This window comes from Hyperoodon ampullatus (assembly GCF_949752795.1).
Source record: "Hyperoodon ampullatus genome assembly, chromosome: 5".
In the NCBI taxonomy this organism is placed as follows: Eukaryota; Metazoa; Chordata; class Mammalia; order Artiodactyla; family Ziphiidae; genus Hyperoodon; species Hyperoodon ampullatus.
The window spans coordinates 78,895,628-78,913,989 of NC_136918.1; the positions used below are offsets into that span (position 1 = coordinate 78,895,628).

General features: G+C 44.0%; 1 protein-coding gene across 4 annotated transcripts in view; it reads left to right on the forward strand.

Moving 5' to 3' along the window:
* Nucleotides 1–363: 363 nt before the first annotated feature.
* ILDR1 (immunoglobulin like domain containing receptor 1) overlaps nt 364–18,362 on the forward strand; it is a gene marked incomplete at both ends in the record, with an annotated part of 40,272 nt that continues 22,273 nt past the window's right edge. For all 4 annotated transcript variants that reach the window (XM_079705155.1, XM_079705156.1, XM_079705157.1 and 1 more), the window contains 3 exons: nt 364–418; nt 13,456–13,626; nt 15,214–15,363. In XM_079705155.1, the coding sequence (XP_079561281.1) occupies nt 364–418; nt 13,456–13,626; nt 15,214–15,363 (376 nt within the window). The remainder of the gene's footprint in view (nt 419–13,455; nt 13,627–15,213; nt 15,364–18,362) is intronic.

Here is an 18,362-nt window from a genome sequence, read left to right on the forward strand (position 1 = left end):
GTAACAGGCTCTTAGAGGTGGGAGGCGAGAGTGGCACGAGATGGTGTTTCGGTGAGGAGAATCACCTGGCAGCCTGCCTGGGGGCGGTGGCAGGTAGGAAAGGTGGCCGCGGGCCAGGGCCGGGGCGGAGCAGGAAACAGCGGCGCTCGGAGCGGGAGGCGGAGCCTCGGGGAGCTCCCAGGTGGGCTGGAGCCGGGCGGTACCTGCCCGCGGAGCCGGACCGGTCCTCCCGCCGCGCTGTGCGCAGTGAGCGGAAAGCGGGGGGATTCCTTGGAGAAGTGTTGCGCCCTGAACCGGCCGCTGATGAAGACAGACACAGTGTCCCTGGAGCCCCTGAGCTGAAAGGGACCGGAGAGGGCCGGCATGGGCCCCGAGCTGCCCGCACCTTGGCTGCTGCTCTTCACCTGGCTCCCAGCAGGTGAGCCGTGGGAAAATGGGTCCCACTCGGGGCCCAAGGGGAGAGGAAGCCATTGTTGCCTGGCCTTGCAGAGCTGGCCACAGGCAGGACAGCAGAGGCCCGGGCCGCGCTCAGGTGGCTCTTGGCACGGGTGCCAGGAGTTGCGGGGACTGAATCGAGTTTCTGCCTGTGGGAACCTGTTGTTTTCTTCTTTTATTAGCCTAGGCCCTTCCGAAACAGGTGCAACTAAGGAAGAAGCTAGGAGCTTCTCCTCCTGCTCTTTAGGCACTTCTTGGTCTCTAAAGCCAAATTGATAGAGGCGGAAACACCACTCTTACAATTCCTAATTGTAATTCCTAATTCCCACTTCTGACCCTGGGCACCCCATCCTCAGAATTAGGACTTTGTAGCCAGCAGTCATCTAGGTCAAAAGAATAATAGAAGAAGACTTACAGACAAAAATCCCATTAGGGTATAAAACCCAATCCTTAAATCACCAGCATGATGTTTTAAAAGCTCTTCTAGTTTTACAAAGAATATTGAGTGCTCAACATTTTTCAAACACAATGATTATAACCAAAGGGTATATTCTTCTTTTTTTTTGGAATTTTATTTTATTTGTATACAGCAGATTCTTATTAGTTATCTATTTTATACATATTGGTGTATATATGTCAACCCCAATCTTCCAATTCATCCCTCTTTCCCCCTTTGGTGTCCATACGTTTGTTCTCTACCTCTGTGTCTCTATTTCTGCCTTGCAATCCGGTTCATCTATACCATTTTTCTAGATTCTACATATATGTGTTAATGCATGATATTTGTTTTTCTCTTTCTGACTTACTTCACTCTGTATGACAGTCTCTAGGTCCATCCACGTCTCTACAAATGACCCAATTTCATTCCTTTTCATGCTGAGTAATATTCCATTGTATATATGTACCACATCTTCTTTATCCATTCGTCTGTGGATGGGCATTTAGGTTGCTTCCATGACCTGGCTACTGTAAATAGTGCTGCAATGAACATTGGGGTGCATGTGTCTTTCTAAATTATCGTTTTCTCTGGGTATATGCCCAGCAGTGGGATTGCTGTGTCATATGATAATTCTATTTTTAGTTTTTTAAGGAACCTCCATACCGTTCTCCATAGTGGCTGTATCAATTTACATTCCCACCAACAGTGCAAGAGGGTTCCCTTTTCTCCACACCTTCTCCATCATTTGTTGTTTGTAGATTTTCTGATGATGCCCATTCTAACCGGTGTGAGGTGATACCTCATTGTAGTTTGGGTTTGCATTTCTCTAATAATTAGTGATGTTGAGCAGCTTTTCATGTGCTTTTGGCCATCTGCATGTCTTCTTTGGAGAAATGTCTATTTAGGTTTTCTGCACATTTTTGGATTGGGTTGTTTGTTATTCTAATATTGAGCTACATGAACTGTTTATATATTTTGGAGATTAATCCTTTGTCCATTCATTTGCAAATATTTTCTCCCACTCTGAGGATTGTCTTTTCATCTTGTTTGCAGTTTCCTTTGCTGTGCAAAAGCTTTTAAGTTTCATTGGGTCCCATTTGTTTACTTTTGTTTTTATTTACATTACTGTAGGAGGTGGATCAAAAAAGATCTTGCTGTGATTTATGTCAAAGAGTGACATTATGTTTTCCTCTAAGACTTTTATAGTGTCTGGTCTTACATTTACATCTTTAATCCATTTTGAGTTTATTTTTGTGTATGGTATTAGGTCTTTAATCCATTTGGAGTTTATTTTTGTGTATGGTGTTAGGGAGTGTTCTAATTTCATTCTTTTACATGTAGCTGTCCAGTTTTCCCAGCACCACTTATTGAAGAGACTGTCTTTTCTCCATTGTATATCCTTGCCTCCTTTGTCATAGGTTAGTTGACCATAGGTGTGTGGGTTTATCTCTGGGCTCTCTATCCTGTTCCATTGATCTATATTTCTGTTTTTGTGCCAGTACCATATTGTCTTGATTACTGTAGCTTTGTAGTATAGTCTGAAGTCAGAGAGTCTGATTCCTCCAGCTCCATTTTTTTCCCTGAAGACTGCTTTGGCTATTCGGGGTCTTTTGTGTCTCCATACAAATTTTAAGATTTTTTGTTCCAGTTCTGTAAAAACTGCCACTGGTAATTTGATAGGGATTGCATTGAGTCTGCAGATTGCTTTGGGCAGTATAGTCATTTTCACAATATTGATTCTTCTAATCCAAGAACATGGTATATCTCTCCTTCTGTTTGTGTCATCTTTGATTTTTTTTCATCAGTGTCTTATAGTTTTCTGAGTACAGGTCTGTTACCTCCTTAGGTAGGTTTATTCCTAGGTATTTTATTCTTTTTGTTGCAATGGTGAATGGGATTGTTTCCTTAATTTCTCTTTCTGATCTTTCATTGCTAGTGTATAGGAATGCAAGAGATTTCTGTGCATTAATTTTGTATCCTGCAACTTTACCAAATTCATTGATTAGCTCTAGTAGTTTTCTGGTGGCTAAAGGGTACATTCTTAAAGTAAGGAAATTACTAAATGGACAGAGACTTCAGAAAGTGGAGCTCCAGGTGTTCATGAACGAACCATGCAGTGTGAGTAGCCAGGATACTGAGGTGGTCAAATAATACAGACTGCTGTATTTGCCTGGCATTTGTTAAATGGAAGCCTACCTGCATGACACATTTTAGAAGCAAAGAATGCTGAACACGGAAAATTCCTAAGTCCAGGAAGAAATACAGTTTACATTGTGACATATACACACATATATGAGATTTATAAAATAGGAACAAAAGGTATACATACACACACACACAAAACCAGTTACTATGTTGGATAAAAGAATAACAAATTAACATTAACTATTACTTTAATAACATTTAAATTCATAGAAAGTAATCCCCAAATTAACAGTATTAAATAGAAAAATCCAGTAAGTTGATTTTCTCAAGACCCACTGCAAACTGAGGTATGAACTTTGGAAAACCCTGCATTAGAACGTATTCATTTTGGTCTGTCACCTTGTTCTCTGCTCTTTCTAAAGAAAAGTCAACCCAGCTCTCTGATTAGCATCCAAGTTTCTGCAGTTGTGAAGTGCGGGTCAGTAGAGAGATTATGTCAGATACGGGTACTGGCTAGTTGGTGTGGCTTGGGGCCTCTGATGAAGCCTCTGAGGTCAGGAAGTCCTGTGATGTTACCAGAGTCTTTATGTTTGGAGCTGTGGAGAGATGGGTTGTCAGAGGGTTTTGTGTGTGTGTAATTCTCCAAACTGTTTTTCCTTAAAAAGAAAGAAGTTTTTTTTATCACACAAGTGATATTTGCTTCTTAAAACAGAGCCTTAAGATAGGCTAAAGTAAGTTCCTATAGCCCTTTGCATTATTGGCTAATACCTCTGGTTACCTTCATCCAACCTCAAAGTTTATTCCTGGAATGAAAAGTTTAGATTCCACCACCGGCGCCCCCCCGCACTGCCAAATTCTAAAATGTTGTGTGTTGTTTGTGCTTTTGTGAATATTTAAAAAGATCTTAGAGGGGTGTTAACTTATAGATCCATGTAGCTATCAACTTATATTATTCTTTGGGAAATCAGACAGCTGACTTCTAAGGGACAAGATTCTTAGAGAGCATCTAGACCAGGAGCTTCCCCTTGGTGGTGGGGGTGAAGGTTGGGATCATACTGAAGACCTAATGACATCTTGGTCCCTGATACAGTAGATAGTAAAAAGTAGAGCTTCTCAAGTGTTGGATAGGGGACTGTCCTCTCGACTCCTCCCTTGACCCCCACACCCCTGCTGTGAGGCTCCCTGAAGTACCTCCCAGAACCCCAGTGCTCTGCAAACACAAGTAGAAATCACTCCCAGTCCTTGTCTTCTCCTCCCAGCCAGTTGTACAGATAAGGAAATCTGTGTCCAGGGAAGTCAGGCGTCTCAAGTTGACACAGTGGAGTTGGTTTGAGAGCTGGGACGACAGGAACCCTGGCATCTTCACTCTTAGTCCATTGCTCTTTCACCTATTTCATACCATGGAGCAGGTTTGTTTTGTCTAATTGAATCCTGGTAGAAATAGAAATTGACTACCTCCTGGATGTATAACCAGATGTTAATTATTAAACCTCTTGCCTCAACAACAATGCAGTGGGATGAGATGCTGGGTAATTACTGTACTGTCTGCCTAAGTTTCTTTCAGCCTAATAATTTATTTCATTATTTGAAGTCCTTACGGTAGAAATAAGATTGTGTGCTTTAAGAGTTAGGAAGACTCTGATCATGTCTTGTCTTTCTCCAGTCCTCGTTTCTGGATCTTCCAATCTACAAATCTTAGGGTAAGGTGGGGTCAGAGGAAAGCATTCTACACTTTCTTCATTTCCCAAACCCAGTTAATCACCATGTGCTATTGCTTAATCCCAGCATCTTAACCATCTCCTTGCCTCTAGGCCTACTACCTCTCTGCCTAGTTTCAACTATCCTCTACCCAGATGATAGGTTAACCTACCTGGATTAATCTTTCCCACCTTCACTTGAGTCCTCCAAGAACCTCTCCTAGATCCCCATAGTTTATATGAGTGGATTAAAGCTCTTTGGAATTCAAGCCTCACTCATTATGGCCTCACTAACATGGGCAGCCTTGTCTCCACTGCTATGAGCATGCTCTTGTACCCCATCTCCCCACAACATACACCCTTCTTCCTTGCTTTTTGTCTGGCCATATTACAAACGGTTGACTTTAACCATTTGTTTTCTGTACTTTCAGAGAACTTAAACTGTGTTCCAAGCAGCTTAGCCTGTCTTGTATGAATTTATTTGTTTGTTTATTCAGCAAAGGTTTAATGCACACCATGTGCCAGACGTACTCTCAAACAAAAGCAGACATGGCTTTGGTCCCCATGGTGCTTATGGTCTAAAGGAAATACAAGCAAATGTAGAAATACAACTATGATAGGGACCATGAGAAAGAGATACAAGGGACCACAAGAGCATATAATAGATGGATTTTGCTCATTCAGGAGGCCCTCCCCGGAGAAATGATGCTTACATTGAGAGCTGAGGGGTGATCATCCCAAACAAATGAATAGCATGTGCAAGGCTGCTGGATAGGAGCTCAGTGAGAATGAGAGGTGGCAAGAATATCAGTGTGACTGAGAGGAGGAAGCCACCGGACGTGTGGTGGAAAGGAGGCCAGGGATAGGTAGGACCAGATATGCATGGCCTCATGGGTCGTGGTAGAAGGCTTTGTATTTATCATAAGAACAATGGACAGCTTTTGGAGATATTTAAGGAGAAAGAGTTGGGAGACGGGTGTGGAATCCACATGGAGGAAAACCAGAGTATGTGCAGGTGCCAGTTAAGCTGAAGCAGTATCCAGGCTGGAAGTGATGGTAGCTTGTGCTAGGGTGATGGTGATGATGGAGAGACAGAGATTCCAGAAATACTTAGGAGACAAATAAACCCAATTTGAGAATAGATTTTATATGGAGTGAGGAAGAAAGAGATGTCAAGGACGATTCCTAGTTTTCAGTCTTGTCCATTCACTGAGATGGGAAATAGGGAAGAAGCCCAAGTTTGTACAGAAAGAGTAGGATTTAGATTTGGGGCCTGATTTAGATTCTGAAACAACCAATAAGAGCTATGAGGAGGATTTGGACCCGTGTGTCTTCTTGGATCTTATTGTACAGTAGTAGGATTTGTTATTCAAAGCTCTACCAGTTTCTAAGCAATCCTATAAAGCTTAGCCATGACCAGAGGTACCTTGCTTATCTGTTTACTTATGTATTGTTGACTTTCCCCAAGAATATAAGTTCCAAGAGTACAGGGACCTTGTCTCTCTCATTAGCTACTTTACCCCCATCATGTGGAACAGCACCTGGCTCATAGTAGGTATTCAATAAATGAGTGAATGAGTGACCTCTGAAGGCCCAGGGCACACAGAAATTTGTCATTGTGGTGAGACTTAAATTTGCATGTGCTCTGAGATTAGCATGTGGGGACACAGATGAGTCACTGAGTCACAGACACTGCACGTCTGACTTTGGGAAACCCCGAGCATCTGCCTCTCAACCAGGTCTTGTTGTCCTCTACCCCTAATAAACAGAGGATATCAAATTCAAACCACCTGAGGGGCTATTTTTTTCACCTAGTAGTTTATCAAGAAATTTTTAAAGATTAATATTTCCCCTGTTGGAAAGATTGTGGTGAAACATGGGAGTGTCACACACTGTTGACGGAAATATAAATTTCTTTCCTGAATTATCTATTAAAATATAAAAGCCTTATCCCCTTTGACCCAGCACTCTCTCTTTGAGAAATACATCCTACTAGAATAAAAGCATGCATGTGAAGAGATACTTTATATAATATAAAGGTATTCATTTCAACAAATTAGTTCAGCATTGTTTGTAATAATGAAATATTAGAAACAACCTAAATGCCCATTATTAGAAAAATAGGTAAATTATGCTACATCCATGTAGCGAATTTTCATGCAGCCACTAAAATTTAGATCCATATATACTGAGATAGAATATAATGATATCTCATTAGTTTGAAGAAAAAACAAAGTTGCAAGTCAATGTACATAATATGATTTTAAAAAAAAAGTGTAGGAAAAGATGTGGAGGATAGACACCAAATTATGGTGCCTCTAGAGAGAAGAGTTCATAGTGAGCAAGGATGAACTTTTTACTTTATACCCTTCTCTATTGTTTGAAGTTTCTTATTATTTATAAATAAAAAAGGAAGAAAGGGGTTTCTCTACAAAATGGTTAAAATAAATTTGTGAATGTCTCTTAAAGGGTTAAACCTCCACCATTAGGAAACTTATCCAGAAGGCAGGTGGTACAATGGAAACTGTAGGATTTGGGATTTTAGAGATATACGCTTATATCTAGTTTTGCTATTTAATAGCTGTGTGGCTTCAAACCAGTTACTTAATCTCCCTGAGGATTTTCCTCACTTATGAAATTGAGATTAAAAATAAGGCTGATCTCATGGGGGTTTGCCAAGGTTAAACTACATACTGCATAATGAAGCCCCCAATACCGTGCTGACCAACACTGAAGTGCTCAGTAGTTACCAGTTTCCTCCCGAGAGTAGACGTAGGCTTCTGCCACCCCAAGCCTAACAACTGTCGAGAAGCACCCCCAGACCTTTGTTAAATGTACAATACGTAGACATAATTCCTCCCCCGCCCCAACCTGCTTCTTTCTCCCCTTTTCTCCTCTCCTTGCTCTCTCCGTCCCTTACTTCTTGTCCATGCGTTGCCGGGCCCTCTTCCCCTTGATTGCTCTTCTGTTTGCACTGTTATCTGAGGAAATGTAACAAATACTGACGGTAAATATACTTGGGGAGATAGCTTGCCCTGACATAAACTCTGATAGGATTAAACCTGTGTACTTTTTGTTAACCTGATTAGTGGAGCAGAGGTGCCTGGGTGCCTGAAAAACAGGAATCAAGACCTTCCATCGGAGGCACCATTAGGCCACTGCCCCTTGCTGGGAAAGACCTTACTCTCCTCCCTGCCTGCCACTCCCTTCCAAGCACGACCCTTCATGTGGAAAGGAGGGGAAATGCCATCCAGTCCCCTGAAAATGATTCTTAGTTTAAAAGGAAAAAAACCTTTTGTACCTATATCCCTATACTGTATGGATAATATGTTCTAGAAACTATAAAACATCTTGCCCACTCTGATACTACACAGGGAAGACCAGCTGAATAAATAAATGTGCAAAGATCTGCATCTATTTGGGAACACATGGCATTTAGTTGTAAAGATACTCTTTTTTTCATTGGTATATTTACCTTCCACTTCAGCGCGGGATGGTAGTCCCCACTCTCCCTAGCAGCGTAGTCTTGGAAAGTACCTCATGGCAGGAAACAGAGAATCCCCTTCTCCTTCCCTCCTTCCCATGAGCTCTGCTATCTTATCTGAAGTTACCATTCCACCCTTACAGATCTCCCTTCCTCTTTCACAGAGACAAACTGTGAATGGGTTTGCCAGGTAAGACGCAGCTTTAAAAGCTTTTAATGCACTAACTCATTTTGCAAAGAGAAGGCAGTAATGATAGCTTACATTTGTATCATTTTAATTCATTCAAAATGCTTTTGCATGCTGTTCTCAATTGATCTCAACCTCTTGAAGTGGGCAAGATAAGAACAAATGATACAAATAATAGCTACTGTTTATTGAGTGTCTATTATGTGCCAGGCTCTTTGCTAAATGCTGGACATATTTATCTTATTTAACCCTCACTATTACCCTATCAGGCACGTATTATCATCATCCCAATTTTGAATATATAGAAACAACTGTAGTTTGGAAATAACTTGTCAGGTCTTTTAGCTAGCAGGGGAGTGGAGGCAGAATTTGAACTCAGAAAATCAGTCTCCAGAATTAACGTTTTCAGGAGAAAATTATAGACACAACTAGGCAATTAGATGGTGATGAACTGGGGAGAAGGAGATGCCACAGGATGAAGGGAATTTAAGAACAGAGAGAAAATTTAAGAATTTGAAAACCCGTAGTACCAGGTTTAAAAGAACAAGGATGCAACCAGGACACATATAAACAGAACACTTATCTTTTTGAATCTCTTCGTATTTTCAGCCCAGATTCTGCTGCCCTTAGTCTCTTCTTGAAAACTTTACCTGCTTAGTAGTGTGTGTGCCCAGTGTGGTTAGTTTTACAGAGAAATTAGAGGTTAGAGGAAAAGATAGGAGGTTTCTGCCTTTGAAATGATCTGTCTTGCTACTTCTTCTCTCTTCCTCTCAATCTGGAAATTCCTCCTGCTTTTTGAGAGTCCAGTGCCTGACTTCTACTTGGAAAGTCAGGCTTGCCTTCTTGGGAAAGATTGGATTTGGTGTGAGCAAGACCCGAATTCAAATCCTGAGGCTGAGAGGGCTTGGTTTATTATAGTCTCTGAACTTTTGCCCACAGATATGAGCAGGGCTGACTCCACCCTAGGGAATTTTGTGAGGATTAGAGACAATGTATGTACATCACCTGGTACACAGTAGATGCTGAAACCCAGAGCAACAGCTGAGAAGAAGGGAGAAGGGTTTGCTGGTTGCTCGGTACCTTTTGTCCTGAGACTCTCCCCCACTCTCCATGTGAGGGTGGGCGAGGGGTGAAGGTCTGGGAGCTGTTCAGGATGCTGTAGGGCCAACAGACCCCTGGAGGGAGTGTGAGTGAGCTCAATATGGTCAGATATGTGGGAACCTGGCGTATTTCAAGGCTTGAAATTCACGTAAGGCATGAAATTAAAGAGAGGATACAAGAGAAATACCAGGCAACAAAGCCAGTGCTGACGTTGGTAAAGGTGAGTCAAGTCACCCCACGTGTGGTTTGTCCATAACAAGAGCATTCATGGAAAAGAAGCTGAGTGAGCATTTGGTAATGAAGGTGATCACCCTTGTCCCCATTCTTCTGCCTCAGGGTGTCAGGTTCAGCCATCTTCAAAGCTACCCCAGAGCAACTTCTGGCTCCAACCAAATACCCTCTCTGACTCCCAGCAAACCTGCACTACCTCCCTGCAGATATTCCACCTCTATACAAATAATGTTGACTGGAGTCCTTTGAATAAACTGTCATTTATATTGAATTACCATTAAGCAAAATAAAGAACATGTAGTTTATTAATCATGGTATTAGAGTAACTGCTGCCCGTTGTATATTAATTATTGCTCGTGTAGCCTGGCCCCATGCTCTGATTATTTGCAAGCTGTTGAAATACCAAACATCTTCCTTTATTTAAAGAATAGCCAGCTAGAGGGCAAAAGACTGCCCAGGGGCAGAATCTTGGCTCCAACCCCCTTAGAAAATGAATGACCACAGTCAAGCCACTTGCCTTATCCAATCCTAGATTTGCTGTGTATGCACCGGCACAACTTGTTTCCTCCCAGGGCTCCTATTTAGGGAGTAAAAGAAAATATTTGAAAGCTCTTTGTGAACCTAAGATTTTGTTTACACCACAAATCAATGTTTTTCTCTCTATTCCAATCCATGCGTGTTACTGAACAAAATAAGCTAGTGTTGACAGTGCCATCCTATTCATTGTCAAATCTTATCTGTAGCTGCTTCTGGTATTCAATTAAAGCTGTGTTGGGTAAAAGCTCCAAGGCCTACTTCAGGTCAGTTCTGGAAAAAACCAAAGAGGTGGTGAAGGTGGAGAAGCAAAAATAAAAAATCAGATTATGAAATAATCCTTCTTAGGCTTGAGATACTAGTCATTAGCTCTTCCATTCTGATTGGACTGATTTCCAGGAATCCTACAGCTAGTAGAGACAGCAGCTATTTCCCCCAAACTCCTCAAGGCTTATTTTCAAAATGATGTTCTTTTTCCATTCACAACTAAATAAGGAAATTATCCCTCTTCCTAAAAACATCACTTTCACCTTATTACTCTTCTTCAGGAAAGCCTTCAGTGATTATCCATTAACTGGAAATAGACTCTGGAGTGCAGTTTACACTCCACCCCATCTCCCCACTTCCTACTCCCCACCACAAGCTCGCCTTATTTATCCTCTGTCTATAAAGCCAAAGGCACCAGCTGGGTTGGTTCCCTCCAGGTTCTCCAAGGAACTGCCCCTTCCTGATAAGGGCCTTTGCTCACTCCTTTCTTCCATCCTGACACAATGAGTCTCTCTGCCCTCTCCCTATTTTTCACGTATCATCTTTTTTTTTTTTTTTTTTTTTTTTTGCGGTACGTGCGTGGGCCTCTCACTGTTGTGGCCTCTCCCGTTGCGGAGCACAGGCTCCGGACGCGCAGGCTCAGTGGCCATGGCTCACGGGCCCAGCCGCTCCACCGCATGTGGGTCTTCCCAGACCGGGGCATGAACCCGCGTCCCCTGCATCGGCAGGCGGACTCTCAACCACTGCGCCACCAGGGAAGCCCTCACGTGTCATCTTAATCCTACTTGGCTTTTAGGGTCTAGCTTAAATCTCTTCCTTCTATGATGCTTCCCATCCACAGGTCTCCCCGACACTGCTGCAGACCCTCTCTCTAACATGGCTGTCACTGGCACATCCTCATTACAGCCCAGCCCTGGAGATGGCTCAGCTCATTTCTGGGGACCAGAGCCTGTCCCAAACAACATCCTGCTACCTCTCTGTGGACATGAGAAGAGTGGCTGCTGGTGGCCATCTTAAACCATGGTGGCTGTCTTATGAGGGTTGTGTCCAGAAGGCGAGGCAGGACCGAGAACCATGTGGCTCTGGCCATTGAGCCAGGCCCACCCAGCTGCTCTATAACGGGGGTGACTGTATTTATTTTGTTTATGGGAGTAACTCAGTGAAAATTAAGGTAGCTCTACCTGAGAACTCTATTGGAGGGACTCCCAGCTTGAACCCCTTTCTCCTTGGCCCTCATAATGAGGGAAAAAAGGAAAAGATTCATACAGTGTCACTAACATGGCAGCATATATGCCAGCACCTTGCCAGGTACCACGCCAAGTGCCGGGAGTGGGTTATCTCATTGCATTCTTGCAAGGACCTGCTTAGGTTAGTACTGTTATAGTCTCCATTCATAGCTGAGGAAACACAAGCTCAGAGAGAGTAAATAACTTGTCCAATGTCCAAGTGAGTAGTACAGTTTGATTTGAACCCAGTTGTATCTGAGTCCAAAGCCTGGGTTTACTTTAGCTAGTCTACACCAGTGGTTCTCAAAGTATGGTACCCATCAAAGTAGTATCAGCATCTCCTGGAAATTTGTTCTTGGGTCCCACCCAAGTCCTACTGAATTAGTAACTCCTGCTGACAGTGATCTGGGCTGTCATGAGTCCTCCTGGGGGTGTATGCTCAAGTTTGAATACTACTGCTCTACACTAAACCTCCTATGAGAAGGCCCCTATAACTTGGCCTAGAATCCATATTGACATAGGAACATTTGAAGATGCTGGTTATGGTGGACTTCTGACCATGTCAGAGTCCCACTTGACATTTCTGTGCCACCTGGTTCCTCATCAACACACACTTGGAGCTTTCAGTATATCTGTAGGTTTGGAGGGTAAGGGGAGAAAGTTTTTAAAAAGTAAAAAGAAAAACTGTTAGCTCCTTCAAGTCTTTCGTGATAAAATTTGTCACAGTCTGATCATTTTTGTTTTGTTTTTTTTATGCTTATGTCGACCAGTTGAACTGCCAATTTTCACTGGTCATTCATTCCATCATTTATTCAACAAACATTTGTTGGGTGCCAAGGAGGTGACAGGCACAGTATGAGGCCCTTGTGTTTGAACAGTGAGTCAGAGGCAAACCCAGTCGGCCTTCTCAGAGCCTACAGTAGACAGGCCATCCCCAGAAGTGTGAAATGCTCTGCCTGGGGGTATGCTGAGGCACTTTGGGAAAACAGAGGAAGGCCCCTCTCCCAGACTTGTAGTCAGAGGAGGCTTCTTGAGGAGGTAAGTGTGCAGCTGAAGACCTAAGAAATAAATAGTACTTAACCTGGTGAAGGGAGTGGAGTGGCAGCTGGTGATGTGGAAGAGTGCTCCAGCCAAGAGATGTACATGTGGGGGCACCTGGGGAAGATAGCAGTCCTAGCACGGGAAGGACTGAGGCAAGTCCAGAGTGGCTGAAGCCCCGAGTGGGGGTGGGCATGAAGGGAGATGAGGCCACAGAGAAAGGCTGAAGGCAGACGTGACTGGCCTCCTAGGCCAGGGTACAGAGGTTGAACTTTATCCTTAGGGAAATGGGAAAACATTTTAAGAAGAGAAGTGACATGAAAAATTATATATATTAGCAAAGTCACTCCAGTACATACATGGCCTTCTTTTAATATCGTTTCTTTATCATTGTTGGATGTGTTATCACTCTCTATGGACTGGGAGCACCTTAAGAGTCATGGTTTTTGCTCTTTTCCTCCTGCATCTCCTCCAGGGTGTCTGTGCAGTTTCCGTCCCAACCCTGCCCAGGCTAAGTAAGATCACAGACAGCTTGTGAGCCGCTCCCAGCCAGTCAGGCGGTGTGTTTGCTTGTGTGCAATGCTTTTATTGCCCCATGAATAGAAGTAGGTCACCCCTTAGAGACCTACCTACGGTCTGCCTTCAGCATTGTCTCCTGCTCTTGGCTGCAGGGTGTGTGTCCTTGCTGGTGACAGTCCAGCACACGGAGCGCTATGTCACCCTGTTTGCCTCCGTCGTTCTCAAATGTGACTACACCACCTCTGCCCAGCTCCAGGATGTGGTGGTGACGTGGCGCTTCAAGTCCTTCTGCAAGGACCCCATCTTTGATTACTACTCTGCATGTGAGTGCCCTCATCCCTACCCCCTGCTCTCCTGGAGTCATTCTGTGAAGTACCGCCATTAGGGTGTAGGAATTATTTAGGATCACAAATCCTTATAGTGAGAAGAAGCCAGAAAGATCACTTAATACTGTCCCCTCGTTTTATAGATAAACAAACGGAGGCCAGGTAGATGAAATAACCTATTCAGGGTCACATAATATTTATTTATTTTAAAATTTATGTCTCACCTTGTTCTAAAATAAATGAAGGCAGCTTAGACATTAAGTAAAAGGCAGAGCAAGTCGTGACTCCTAGTTCATTCCTGGTTGCCCACCCATGCGCTAAGATGAGGATGTAGGTCTGCCTCTCATCACCCCCACCTCCTCCGAAAGCAGACAAGAAGACTCCTACCCACCCCCCAATTATGCATGAGGAGTGGTCACTTGTGAGCCTCCCGCCCACTGCCACACTCCCTTCTAGAGCCAGCCTTCCTGGTGGACAGTCAGTCCTCTGTGGACTAAACACTCTCAGTGCTGGAGAGCTCCCTGGCCACAGGCAGCCTGTTCATTGTTGGACATCCCTGAGCGCTGTGCAGCTCTCCCCACGCTTAGCCAAGTCCTAGCTCTCAGTAACAGCTGCCCTACTCACGTCAGTCCTGCTGTCTGGAACCAAAGCTCTTCCCTAGCTGCCCACCTCTGCCTCTCTCAAGAAACAAAGGAACCCTGATCCCCACCACCAGCCTGGGACAATTAACCGTTAGAAATTCGGAGAACAGAAGTAGATACCCTGTTCACAGGAAGGAACTGAGCTTCCTGAGACGAGGGAAAGCAAGGGGAGACATCAGCTTTACCTTTTTTAGCCCTAATATCTTACAATATGAACTCCAAAACCTAACTGTCTGAGCCATCCACGGAGCCTGACATTGTCCCCAAAACACCCCTCTCTAAATTGAGGCATTGTTTCCTGGGGGTTACTCTTTTTTTTTTTTTTTTTTTTTTTTGCGGTACGCGGGCCGCTTGACTGTTGTGGCCTCTCCCATTGCGGAGCACAGGCTCTGGACGCGCAGGCTCAGCAGCCATGGCTCACAGGCCCAGGCGCTCCATGGCATGTGGGACCTTCCCGGACCAGGGCACGAACCCGTGTCCCCTGCATCGGCAGGCGGGCTCTCAACCCTGGGGGTTACTCTTAAAATGCCTGCATTAAGTGGGAAGGTAGGAGGGACCGGCTAGTAGGCATTTATCATCAGCAGATTTAACAGCTCTCAAAACTTTTATTGTAAGGGCAGGTGGATGAACCATATGGGAGCAGATTCTGGGGTGACTTTGAAAATGGGGCAAGGGAAACTGGGGTGGGAGATCGGGATGCAGTCAGGATTTGGAAATGATGGCCTATTAGAGGGGTCTGGACTCTTGCTGCTCAAAGTGTGGGTCATTGGTGTCACCTGGGAGCTCATTAGAAATGCAGAATCTCAGATCCCCACTCCAGAATCAGAATCTTCTAGGCTCAGGAAAAATTGAGAACATTCATTGCTCCAGAAACCGCTAAGGGCACCTTTCTTCATGGGAATTCCCCACTGCTGTGTGACTTAGGTGTGTACTCTTTTCCCAGCATACCAGGCGGCTTTATCCCTGGGCCAGGACCCATCCAACGACTGCAATGACAGCCAGCGGGAGGTTCGCATCGTGGCCCAGAGGCGGGGGCAGAACGAGCCCGTGCTGGGGGTGGATTACCGGCAGCGCAAGATCACCATCCAGAACCGTGAGTGTGGAGGCAGCAGGGAACTGGGCGTGGAGAGGTGTGTAGACCAGGCCCAGAGGTCTGAGTCATTGTGGGGATTTCCCTTTTTTTTCTGCTGCCTGATGGTCTACTTGGTCACTTTCATTTTTTGAGGAAATTGCCAAATACACAGAATGTGCTATACCATCTGAAGTCATTACCCTGGAAGTTGGTCTCGGGCAAGAAGACATCCTACAGCTTTGGCTAAAGGTCAGGGAGTGGGTGATTTCCTTTGCTTTTCCAAGATGCAGTTCTAACATGTGGCTCAGGCTCCCTTGATTCCTTCCACAAATTGCTCTCAGGGCCTGCTCGAACCCCAGGCCCCTGAGTTCCCCTCTGGCTACTTCTGTTGCCCAAATCTAAGGAAATAGGGGTTTCCAAGTAGGTGGCCACCTTAGACCCTCGCCCTGCATTGGTAGAGGAAAGAGCATTATGCTTAGAATCAAAAGACAGGGTGGGTGCCCCCATGCTTCCACTCCCTTGCTTAGTGACCAGCAGCAGATCCATTCTTTTCTCTGGCCTCTGTTGCCACATCTGAAAGATGGGCACAATGGCCTCTGTCTCCCCACACCAAAGTGAGTATCAAATGTGATATCTGAGAGCTATGTCTAAAGCATATGCATTCTTTGTGGGAGTACAAGGAGTAGTGGTCAGCCCCGGCTCTGGAGTCAGACTCAGGTGTTGGTCCCCGTTCTGCACTTACAGGGTGTGTGAACTTGGGCAAGTCCCTTCCATTTTTTTTAGCCTCAATTTCTGTAAGATGGGACTTGCCGTAGCACGTATCTCATGGAGAGTTGTCAGGATTAAGTGAGATAATACGTATAAAGCATTTAGCAAACATTAAGTGTGCAGTAAACTTCAATTATGATCACTCAACACACTTTTGAATGGATGAGTCAGCGCCCCACGTTCCTATCTTGTAATCCAGGACTGCTGCAATGGATTATTGGCACAGAATTCAGAGCATATTTCAATGAACTTTATGTGCAGTGTTAAATAAATATTGGCTGGTTAAAAGTGAAAAAAAAAAGTGGGAAAATACACCTAGAAGGCCACTCAGGGTACTCTTAGCAACAATGTGAGGAAATCAGTGAATATTCTATGACTGTTGAGGTAGATCAAGCCAGTTTAAAAATTGCTTCCACCTTTGTGTATAATACTTTGGCTATAATACATAAGTCTGATCCATTTACATTCAACCTCAGACTTTCCCACGTCAACCCTTGAATGCTCAGCCTTAGGGAACATCTGTCCTTTTCCAGTTTCTAGGTGCATCCTCAGAGGTTCAGGGTGACTCTGCTTTCTCCAGAGCCCACAGAATTAGCTCCAATTTGATCCCAAAGTTTAAAGTCTCCTTTACAGTTTTTGAAGGATGAAAGTGCCCATAGGGGATAGTCCCTGATTTTCCGTCTTTTTTTCTAATTTTGAGCAGCACTGTCTAATACTTCCCCTCCCAGCCACATTTGGGTCAAACTCTGCCTCCTTCTTACTCACATGGGAAAGCGGTGTTTCCCCTTGGTTTTAATTTTTAACCCCAGGCTTGTTGTGACTTCTTGGGGCCCTTGTTTTCCGATACTTTTATGCCTGTGTTTGTATCATTTGAGAAGACCCTGTCAAATCAGTTCTTGGATAACTTAAAATATTAACATATCTGAATGTCCTCATTACTCTGACATCCCTGAAATAATCCTTATGCCTCTAATAAAATTGGGGCGGATTTATAACACACATTAACCTTGGAGGGGGAATTTCTTCCTAAGCACTTTCACCATTCTTCCAAGTCTGGGGCAAGCTTGGTTCTGGGAAAGGCAGTGGGTTTGGAAAATCATGGGGTAGGAAAAAACCGTAGGGATTGACGTAGAAAGAGAAGGAAACAGAAGTCGAAGTTAGCTCCAATGGTGCGTGACCTTGCATGTTTGTTTCATTTCCTCAGTAAATATTTCTTGACAAAGAGATAATAAAGAATTGCAGCTACAACTGCCAGCTGAGCAGGAGCAAGTCTATAACTGAGGTCTTTAAGAATCTGAAGGTGTTCTCTGGTACTTACTGTGGTTGAAGTAGCAGGGACATGGGAGCTGCCCTGATGCCTTTGACTGGACTTTAAGCGCTTTGAGGACAGAGATAGGTCTTGTTTGACCTTCCACAGAGTCTGATATAGTGCTGGACCCACAAAAGGTCTTTAGTGAACATTTGTTGCATTTACTAAATGTGAACATAACATTCACCTATGTTAATGGGGTAGATGCTTGGTGCTCATGAAAACTGAAATTCTTTTCTTGAGTAAGCTTTACTCTTAAAATATTGGCATTTCATCCTTACTTATTATTCAAGTTCATCTAACCTATCCTTTCAAGATTCAGAAGTATGTGTTTCCAGCTTGTGAGGAATCCAGGCTGTGGAGTTTTCCACCCAGTTAGGAGAGGACAGTAGAGCTTGGTGGTTAAGGGCACCAGCTTTGGGGCAGAGACATGAGTTTGAACCTACCTCTGTTACCTCTCTCTGTTCTAGCTTCCTCTAGTCTTAGTCTCCTCATCTGAAATGCAGTTAATAATCCTACCCACTGTATCAGGATTAAGTTTGATTGCAAGTAAGCAAAAGCCCCAAATATTAGTGACTTAAACAATAAAGAAGTTTATTTCCTCTCATGTATAAATTTGGAGGTAGACAGACCAGAACTAGTGTGGTGGGTCTGTTCCATTATGTCCTCAGGGACCCAAGTTCCTTCCAGCTCACCAAGAATGTCATCTCCTTCCTCATGATCCAAGATGGCAGCCATCACATTTGCTTTCCAGATAACAGAGTTGAAGAAGAAAGGGGCAAAGAAGTTCCTAAACTGTTTTTAAAAAAGTTCCTGGGAGCCATCATGTGACACTTCTGCTTATATTGTGTCCACCAGAACTGAATCACATGTCCGTGTCCATCTGTAAATGAGGATGGGAAATAGTGATTTTATTCTGGATGGCCATGTACATGACCAAAAC